This window comes from Sceloporus undulatus, chromosome 5, assembly GCF_019175285.1.
Source record: "Sceloporus undulatus isolate JIND9_A2432 ecotype Alabama chromosome 5, SceUnd_v1.1, whole genome shotgun sequence".
NCBI classification, from domain to species: domain Eukaryota; kingdom Metazoa; phylum Chordata; class Lepidosauria; order Squamata; family Phrynosomatidae; genus Sceloporus; species Sceloporus undulatus.
In genome coordinates this window covers 145557372-145568252 of record NC_056526.1, presented here as the reverse complement: position 1 = coordinate 145568252, position 10881 = coordinate 145557372, and the positions used below count along the sequence as shown (strand labels likewise).

Here is a 10881-nt window from a genome sequence, read left to right as displayed (position 1 = left end):
CCTGTTAAATGTTTTTAAGATTTACTTTTGCTTTGAGCTGTATACCTAATTTATTTCTACTGTGTGTCTGCAGGCACAAGTCATTACAAAAACCAGCCCACTGTAATTTCATACTAGGAACCTAATCTAGTTCAAACCAGTGTTACTTTATCATGGACACAATACACAGAATGATGTGACAGAACTAGGATAACCAGAGCTAGAGGTATATTCACCAATGACCTAGAAGAAATTATACAATGACAGTTATGCACACTTTCATTCAATACAAAGTGATTGTCTCTGTACTACCTGATTTTCCTCACTTGGTACCATTAAAAAATTTAGTTGACAAAGTAAAAAAAGATAACTTAACAGTAACTTTTATCAAACAAGAGACAGTAATATCTTGAAAAACTGCTAGGTCTGTTCTAGAAGATGGAGATGAGTAGAATTTTTTTAAAATAGTAAATTCAATCTACAAGTTTTGGATCTCCCACTGCTGCAACCAATACTCTTGCTTTTTGTTTTAATTACACCTCTGTCTTAGTATGATTATTATTAAAATACATTAAATCCAATCTTAGTCCACTCAGAGTATACCTACCAAAATTACTGGGTCATCAGTCACTAGTTCATAAATCCTATTAACTTTAGTGAGACAAAATTGGGACTAACAATGGACATAGCTCAACACATACAGCTAAATATGAGGTCTTACTGTATAGCAGTTATCATTCTTGTTCAGATAATTACTATTTGAAGAGGAAAACAGCTCCCACCTCATCCCCTATATCACACTTCTGTTCTCTAGGTGTTTTGGACATCAGCTCCGAGAAGCCCCAGCCAGCTTGGCCAACAATCAAAAATTCTGGGAGCTGAAGTACAAAACATCTGGAGGACCAACATTTGGGAAGCAGGGCCTTGTATGATCAGAGTTCAAGATCACCGAGAGAGCCTTATATGTTCAGAAGACCTCTTCATTACAGAAATACCCCAATGCATGCATGGTGGGGGCAGAGATTTGATAACTGCCTAAATACGCATCCCTTGAAGTGGTCTCTGCTGCACCCTTCTTTGACGTCTGCATGACCATTACAAGCCCATATATATATATATATATATATATATATATACAATATGTATCCATGTGTATATATATATATATATATCAGTTACCAGAGTAGATACATTCCTGGGCTTTACCTGGTACCAGAGGTAGAAATAGCATGTAAAGCTGCATAGGGATAGATTTCTATGCCACAAAAAATCAAGCAGTTCAACATATTTCTGCAAACTTTTTATTCAAAACTAACGTTATACACATGTGATATGCAAAAAATAAACAAAAGAACTTTTTCAAAAAATAAACAAAAGGACTTTGAATCTTCTAGACAACACTTGAGCATCTTCCAAAATGCATTTTAGGGTAATTTTTTTCCCTTTCATCAGCCTCCGTTTTTCACATGATTTCCATTTTGGTGGGAAATGTATGGATCAATGCTTTTTCAACATGCCAGGGTATCTGGTGAGGCAGGATTCCTGCTTTTTCCTTTTTGTTAGTTTTGCTCCGCATACATTTTCAATATGTAATTCTGGAAGCAGCACACAGCTACAGTAGGATCACCTAGAGTAGAAACTCACTTTTTCCCAGTTCAAGCTTTATTGCAGTTTACAGTAGATATGCCTCTGCAACTCTGTCTTTCTCTAGCCCTCTTTCACCATCCTCCCAATGTCAATGCTGTCAAAATAAATAAATAAAAACTTTCAGCTAGACAGAAGACAAGAAAGGAAGGGCTGACTGGGCTCTTTTAAAGACTTTTTTAAAAGGAGCTTCTTTATCAGAGGTGTTGTTAACAGAAGTATGCCTGTGCATAACAGTAAATCCAATCTTTTGTGAAGAATTTACTTTGGGATGACAGCAAATGTGGTATAGTAGTTTGAGCACTGGACTACAACTCTGGAGACCAGGGTTCAAATCCCCACTCGGCCATAGGAACCCATTGGGTAATCTTGGGCAAGTCACACTCTCTCAGCCTCAGAGGGAAGCAAAAACAAAAAAAAACCTTCCAAACTAATCTTGCCAAGAAAACCCAGATATAGGATCACCTTATGGTCAACATTTTCAACAAACGAAAGCACACAACAGCAACACGCATGTGGCAGTTCAGCCTCAGAATGGTATTTCATATACCAATGTACGTGCTATATTTATAGAACACTCTTCAGGCTCAATTAGAAAAATGTTCAGGCTACATATTTGTATTTCATGTATCATATATATTGAAATACTGATGATTTTGAAGATTTGATGATACAAGAAAAAATACAGTAAAAATTACTGGTTTCCTTTACCTTCAGTAAACCATTTTAAAAGAAACCTACATGTACAATACTCAAAAGACAAGCCCCAGATCGAATTTTAAAAGTGAAGCATAATTACTGAGTTAATTATTTAATAGACTCCCAGTAAGGAAATGCAACTTGTTTCCGTACAACTCATCATGCAGACTGACCTTTGCAATGGTCTAACAATTTTGTTTTAACATTTGCTTCCACATTCTGTTCTCCATACTTAGTGACACATTTGCCCAAGGGATGCTGCTATACATTTGTCATATGATAGCGGAGGCACTAGCTCTGACTGTAAAACTGTACACTGATGTAGCTTCACATCAGGCTAGAATATACAAGCCCTTATACAACAGCTAGGTTTTCCTGCAGAAAAACACCCATATTCTTGTGTTAAAGTTGCTAAATCAACAGCCTAGGAAGTAGTTCTGGTCTAAAGGTGATATACCTTTTCCTGTCCTCTGTCTCATAAAACCACAGTCACATTAGCCTACTGCAGTAGTGACAAGAATTCCATCTCTTCCTGAAGCAAACAAGGAGAAGAAGATGGAAAAGTAAATTGCTGGGATAGTGAAGGAAACAAAAATGAGACTTCTTGCAACTCTACACAGCTTCAAATTATTACATGATGCCTTTTCTAAAAGACTAAAGCAAAACATTGACATTTAACATTTTTAACACCTTGAACCTCAATTTTGCTGATAGTTTTTTTAACCACTTATGAGCAGGTAAAATATTTTTATCATTATATCCTAGCAGTAAAGTGTATGGTGCCCTCCATATATTTTGGACTGCAATCCCATAATCCCTGCCCAATGAACATGTTTACCAGGACTAATGAAAACTATGGTTTCAAGGAGTTTTCTACTGGCATAAAAGCCTTGTTTCATAGGAAATGGTTGAAGAAACATGGAGTAGTCTAAAAGTGTGCAGAAACAAGAAATACTTTAAGGTCATCTAGTGTTGGGACCATCATCACAATCTTGTAAAACATAACAACAGTTATTCTGATGTGACGTTTCTGTTACACTGCCATAGTATACGCAACTACCTGGGACCAAAACCCATTTCATTTAGGTATGAATAGAACTGTTAAAATAATACAATTATCCTTTGTTCTTTTAGTGTTAAAGTGACTTGACTTACTTCATTTACCACTTCAAAGGAATGGATGGATCAATTCAATAAAGAAAAAAAATGGAATGATTGGCAAAGATCCAGTGTTCTTCATTCGATTTGACTTTTAACAAGTTATTTCAGAACAAAGAACTTTTTCATAAATTCTTTGAAGTATGCATTTCTAAAATTAATACACTGTGTAATTCTCTCAGATAAACTTACAGATTTATAGAGGAATTTCCAGAAATATAAAAAATAGAGTAAATAAGCAGTATTGAAATAAGAACAAGGCAAAACTTGTGAGGTCAAAGAAAGCCTTAGACAAACTTGTACTACAGTAACACAACATTCTCACTTGTTAATGTGTCAAGATATATTTGCAGAAATAATCCAATTTGATACTGCTTTAACTGCCCTGGCTCAATGGCAGGGAATTCTGGGAATTGTAGTTTTCCAAGACATTTAGCCTTCTCTGTCAGTGCTCTGGTGCCACAACAAACTGCAATTCCCAGAATTCACTAGCACTGAGCCAGGGCAGTTAAAGTGATCTCAAACTGGATTATTTCTGCCTTGTGGATTTGACCTATGGGTTACAGAATTGTGGACCTGTAAAGCAAACTCTACCGATTAGTCTCCTAGAAAACTTCACTCTACGTGCAATACTCCAGTCCTGCAATGTACTGTATACACTGTACTGAATACCTATCTACTTGCATTTGCATGCTTTCGAATAACTAGGTTGGCAGAAGCTGGGATTAGTGACAAGAGCTCACCCTACCACGAAGCACCCAGGCCTCAAACTGCCAACCTTCCGATTCTGTGATCATCAGAACTGGTGTCTTAACCACTAAGCCACTGCATCACACTGATGTCCCCACAGCCACACATAAAGTGCTTATATCAGCTGCTGAGACCTCTGGATCTCAACGCTACTGAGACATAGGCAGATGCTTCTGCAATTCCCCTGCACTAGGTATGGAATGGCTGTGGGAGAACCTTCAGTATCTTGACAGTAAGTCCGGTGTGGTGGTAAACGACTTATCATAGCTATGCTTGCTCATGCAGGATTGCCAGAGTGTCCACCATTTTTCCCAAGACCTCTTAAGTGGCAAGAAATCATGCTGTTTTCATAGCAAAGACACCAATACATGATTAAAAGAAGAAATGAACTTCCCGAACTCTAACTGTAGCACAGCCACAGAAAATGAAACCTGTTAAAGTTTTTTTTTGACAGCATATTATCTCATACCCCTCTCCAAAAGGTTCACTTTTCAGTTGAATAGGGAGACGATGTGCCTGCTTTAAAAACACTGACAACATTATGATCTGTGTTCAAAAGGTTTTTCAAAGGACCAAAATTTCATATTTGTGATGTTGTTGTCTGACTTATGGTACCCTAAGACGAATCTATCATAGGGTTTTCTTGACAAGTTTCTTCAGAAGGGGTTTGCCATTGCCACCCCCAGAGGCTGAGAGAGTGTGATTTGCCCTAGGCCACCCAGTGGGTTTTTATGCTTGAGCAGGGAATTGAACCCTGATCTCCAAAGTTGTAGCCCAACACTCAAACCACTATGCCACACTGGTTCTTTATGTTACTATGGGACAGTTTAACTAAAAGTCAGCCTCATCTAATTTTACTAGCTAAACATTAGGTTTGAAAATGTTTAGAATTATCAAGTTTCTTCAGAAGAGTGAAGATTCCTCTGCAAGAAATAAAAATATAATTGGGTTTGAATAGGCACTGAGAAACATTAAGACCGTCTCTTAAGATTCAGGAAGATAAAACTTGACTTCAGAATAATTTTGTTTAAGATGGTAGCTGAAAATTCTTGCCCTATGCATTAATTCCACCATTATAATCAGAAATTTAGATGACAGTATTTGGAAATAAGAATGGTAAAAAGCCCTTTGCACTAGCCATTTCTTAAATAACTGTGTTATCTGTTATGCAGGAAATACTCATCAATATAACGTTTATCTTTATAAAAATATCTTTTGTGTATTTGTTTTAAATGGTTTTATGAATTGGTTTTTCTATGGATAATACTTTAACAATATTTTTTGTAAGTTTTTACTTTATCTTTGTCAGTGTTTATGACTGTTTTCATTTTGAGTCCCAGCTTGGGGAACAGGTAGGATATTAAACTAATAAACAAACATTATTATTCCTATTATGATGATGAATTTAATTTTATCTTTTAATCTTTGCAATCACTCTAAAGAGGCCCACCACCACCACTGCTTACTCCACCTTTGACCTTGCCAGCAAAACCTACATTTTCTCTCTCTTTAAAACCAAACTCACTATTAGCCTCTGTTTAAAAAAATGGTGCTCTGCAAAGCCTCCTGGAGGCACTACAATCAGCCCTTCATATCCATGGATTCTGCATCCACAGATTCAACTATCCAAAGCTTGAAAATATTCCTGAAAAAAAAATCCAAAAAACAAAACTTCATTTTGCTGTTTTACTACACCACTGTATATAATGGGACTTCAGCATCCACAGATTTTGGTATCCACATGATGTTCTGGAACCAAACCCCATCAGATACCAAAGGCACACTTTAACAAGGCAATTTATTAACAAAGCCAGGAACAAAGTGACACCCCACATACCAACAATGTTATTGGTACTTTCAGGAGACTTACAGAGCACTCTTTCTTTTTACAGAAGCCACCAGTAGTGGCACTAAACTCTCACAGAGAGCTGCTTGGCCAGTGTAGAGATGGAGGCTGTATCACTAAAGGGGAGAAGGCCAGAAGGAACAATGTAGTAGGTGTGTAGATTCATGTACAGCTAGATCACTCTGGATCCAGCTGTCCTCATGTTCAACACACCCAGGTACACTCCGGAGTTTCCTGGCCCCGAAACAGATGGGCAAAAAGCACTAGCTTCGGGCTGCATTGGGGACGTGGTGTTTATATGATGCACACCCCAAAAGCAGCTGGAAGCTGCACCAAGCCCACGCCAACCTGAAAAAGCCACTCCTACTGGAGGCCAGGAGTAGCAGTGCAGCGACAGCCTGCTTTCAGAGCAGGCCATCTGGTCAGTGTGGTCCTGCACCAAGGTCAGAGGCCTCTCCAAGCTGCTCGTCTGCTTTGCCCCCTGAAAACGCCATATAAAACAGTATTTTCTGTTAAGACAGATAATAAAGTAGTGAACCCACTGCATATGTCCTGAGGATGCACCGGATATCGGATGAATCTGAGGGTACTGGCCAGTATAGACAAGCCCTTTAAGTACAGTTGTAAACCACTTAGACACTGCTTAGGTGATATGAAGCGGTATATAGATGAAGCTTGTTTGTTTGTTTTTAAGTTAAAACTCTAGCTTTTCCTGAGTTTTCAATGACAGAACCACTTTAGGACTCCCTATATTTTATTTAGGACTCTCAATAATATATATCTTTATATACAATATGTCTGTTGCAGTTATGATCCTTAACAACAGCAATTTCATGACACTTTAGACCTTAAGAAAATACAGAGATCCCTTAACACAATATATTAGCAAAACTGAAAGATTTTGATAATGAAATAATTTATATTATAACCCAAGCAACAAGTGGCATAGCCAGGTGCTTCCAAAATTCTCTCTCATACACACAAGATGTTGCTCAAAACCGACTTATTAACTAAAAGTGAAATGCCTGTCATGACAAGCAGAATGGGTATAGGAGGAGAAACTACAACCCCTTGGGGATGGGTGCAATTTGTGCCTTAATGAATATAATCCAAATTTGTTTGTAATGAATTCCTAGGTCTCTCTGGGGGGAAAAATGAGTATGGTAGTTTAACATTGTCATGAATGACAGCACTTCACATTTCATCACAGCAGGGGCCAGCAACCATGCAAACATGACTAGAGTGAAAGCTCAACATATGTCTGAAATGAAAGTTTGTGCGGACAACGTCATAAAATTTGAATTGTAAACATTTTTGTTTTGGTCTGTCAGCCTCTATGCTACTCTAAAGATGCAATCCTAGGCTGTAATCCTCTGCACATTTATCTACAGCATGAAGGAAATTTTTAAATTAAACATTCATGGGACTGTAATGACACTGGCTCTAGTCAGATGTTCTTCTTGGTCTGATGCAATTTAAGAAGTTTCATATCATAACAGGTCACAGTACACAAGGAAGAGAGTCTGGAAACACCCATGTACACAGACCCATTGCTCTTCACACACTTCTCTCCATTGTTCTGGGTTCAAGTCCTGCCATTTTCTGTTACATGGGTTCTAGGCAGCAGAGCTGGGAAAGACCTGTTTCTCTCTATACAAAAACACACAATCAAATCTTATTATAGAGCTGTATTCTGATTAAATTTATTTTAATTCTACAGAAAGTAGTTTTTTTATGTGTGTGTACATCTTATCGCTTTCTTTTAAAGCCTATGTGAATTTGTTACCTGCTTGAAAATTTGAGTGCTCCAAATGTAAATAGCAGTGATACACACTTTGAAGCTGTACCTCAGGTCTACAGAAAAATCTGCAAAGACACAGTTGTACTGCCATGTTACTGAAAACTGACTTGCTTGTTCATAGTGGAAGCAATTAAGCACACCTGTCTTACATCATAACTTTTAAGTCTGCTGCACTAGCAATTATGCACTTACAATGGTATGCTGTAACTGCTATATATCGCAAGACAGTATTTCAGAACTGCCAACAGATACAACAGTTTATGTACCTGGAATCAAATCACAAGTATATACAACCCAACCACTCTCAATTTACTTTTATGAAATTGAAAGTCACAGAAAAGTACTTTGCTAGAAGTCATACCTTGGAATCAGTCCATTTCAAAACATGCAAGGAAAGAGAAGAATTGCAAAAGAGAAAGTAATGCAGCCTCAAAGGTGTTAATCTGTAAGGATCTCTTCCAGGAAAACAGCTTACTACTCACCTCCCTGTGACAAATTAGGTAGGAGGATGAATTTCAACTTTAACTGTAAGGCTGAAGTAATGTAACCATGGGCAGAACTTAAAACTTACTTCTCCTACATTTCATCACACATGCCCTTCCTCTCCTTCAAAAGATATGGAAGGTGACTTACTTACCAGATTAAACACAGTTTCTACAATATCCCTATTGGACACTTCACCCACTTCCACCAGTCCTGTCAGAACAGCGAATTTCATCCTGATGCCACGGATAGGGATTCCTGGATTCAAAGGCTGCAACTTGCTCTCCATGTCCGACGACATGCTTCCTTCTCTTCCCCCTCCGGCACCACTTCCTCCCCCTCCTCCGTTGTCACCTGTTGGCCAGGGAGAGGAAACCTGTTTGTCTTCACTAGCCATAGCTAGTTCACTTCCAAGCTGCTCGCAAGAGCAGAAATGAGAACTTCAGTCGTAGGTCCTCAGGTCCAATTTTTGAAGCACTTGGAACACAGTGCAAAGAATCCTCCTGGCTGCTAAGTATCTTTTGTCTTCCTTCCTCAGCACCAGAATATGGACAGTGCTCCCTTTCACCTGAAATAGGGCAGAAATAGTAAGTGCATGGCTACTTCCTCTGAACAAATCTTGCCAAGAAAGCCCCACCTTAGGGTTGCCCTAAGACTGAAACGACTTGAAGACACACATCACACAAACTTTAACAGAAGGCTACCATCTTTCTGGGAGGTCAGTGTGCCACAGTGGCTTGAGTGCTGGACTATGACTCAGGAGACCAGGGTTCAAATCCTAGCTCCAGCACAAAATCCTATTTGGGGGGTGGCACAGGGAAAGTCATACTCTCTCAGCCTCAGAGGATGGCAATGGCAACACATACACACACCCCAAAGAAACCTGCCAAGAAAACCCTGGGATAGGAGTTGCCCTAAGTCAGAAACAATTTGAAGGCACAGAACAGCAAACAGCAACCATCTTTCTAATTGCAAAACTCACCCTCATCATCATCATCATGAATACTATACTTATTTATATTCTGCCCTTTCCCTAAAACTGGGACTCAGTGCGGCTAACACAGAAAAGTGTTATATTAAAACATAATTAAATGATTACAATATTAAAAGAGATAGCATAGGAAACAGTAAAATACATTTTACAAGTCTTTAAAATCATTATTATTATTATTATTATTATTATTATTTATATCCAGCCCTTTTCCCAAAACTGGGGCTCAGAGCAGTTTACAAGATTAAAACAGTGCAATTAAAAACCCAGAAAAGTGTTATAATAAAACAAAATTAAATGACTGCAATATTAAAAGAGATACCATATGACAGAGTGAAATATATTTAAGAAGACAGAAATGTCTAAAAATGTTTTCATTTTATCATTATTATTATTTTGCAATAATATTAAAGAGTAAAACATATCTGCGATGTCAGAAGTGTTTAAAAATCATTTTGTCATCATCATCTTTATTTTTATCATCATTATTTATTATGACGATGATGCAATGTCATGAAAGAGTGAAACATACTTGAGATGTCAGAAGTGTTTAAAATCATTTTTGTCGTCATCATTTTTATCATCATCCTCGATTATTATTATTATTATTATTATTACTATTATTATTATTATTATTATTTTGCACCCAGCCTCCCTTTCCCTCCCCTGGGAACTTAAAAGCCAGGCATGCAATTGCAAGTGCAACCTTTGCAGGCAGGGCAAGCGCCTCCTTTGCTGCATCCTCTCTCTCTCTCTTTCTGAGCCCTTAAAACTTGCTTGCAAGAGAAGGAGAAGGAGGGCTTGAGAAGTGCAAGGACCTTTTCCTTGCAAGAAGCAAGGCTCCCTGCTGCAGCCGCTTCCAGGTGCCTCTGTCCCAAGGCAGGCGCCCCTCCCTCCCTCCCTCCCTCCCAGGAGCCAGTCACAGGTGCAAGGGCGTTCACACGTTCCTCAGAGACACGGGAGTGTCCCTGTCCCTTTCCCCAGCAGCCTTGCCTCCCTGGACTGAGGAGAGGGGCTCCCACCTGCGGCGAAGTTTCCCGTGAGGCTGCCTCTCACACTCCCTAGTCCTCTCCTCCTCCATGGCTTCCTTGCCTGACTCCTCTGGCGGCTGCTGCTGCTGCTTCCGCCGCCATGACAGCGCCCAGCCGAGCCCTGGGAGTGTGTTGCCGGGCGAGTGGGAGTGCGCCTGCGCGGCCCAAGGGGCGGGGCTGAGGAGCAGGAGGAGGGGCCCAGGGAGGGAGGGAAGGGGCGGGCACTGCGCAGGCTCAGGTGCGCCCAGGTGCGCCCAGGTGAGCTCTGGACGAGGCCACGCCCCCTCAGCGAGGAGGGAGGAGGAGGCCTAAGGCTCCCGACTCCTCTCTTGCCACAAAAGGGGCGGGGCCATAAAAGGCGTTCCTCCTCCTCCTGAGGGAAATAAATAAGCCTGCTGCTTCAGTTTAAGGGAGGGAGTGTGTGAGGGAAGCACCAGGTGACACTCTAAAGGAGTAAAAGACACACACTCACAGCACTGACCCCCAAATATGTGTCCAA

General features: G+C 39.7%; 1 protein-coding gene across 4 annotated transcripts in view; it reads right to left on the bottom strand.

Annotated features, from left to right (window-relative positions):
- Positions 1 to 10514, bottom strand: part of LRBA (LPS responsive beige-like anchor protein) — a 432959-nt gene extending 422445 nt beyond the window's left edge. For all 4 annotated transcript variants that reach the window (XM_042467312.1, XM_042467313.1, XM_042467314.1 and 1 more), the window contains exons 1-2: positions 10374 to 10514; positions 8515 to 8928 (exon numbers count right to left, since the gene is read on the bottom strand). In XM_042467312.1, the coding sequence (XP_042323246.1) occupies positions 8515 to 8757 (243 nt within the window). In that variant the 5' untranslated portion in view covers positions 8758 to 8928; positions 10374 to 10514. The remainder of the gene's footprint in view (positions 1 to 8514; positions 8929 to 10373) is intronic.
- Positions 10515 to 10881: the final 367 nt, after the last annotated feature.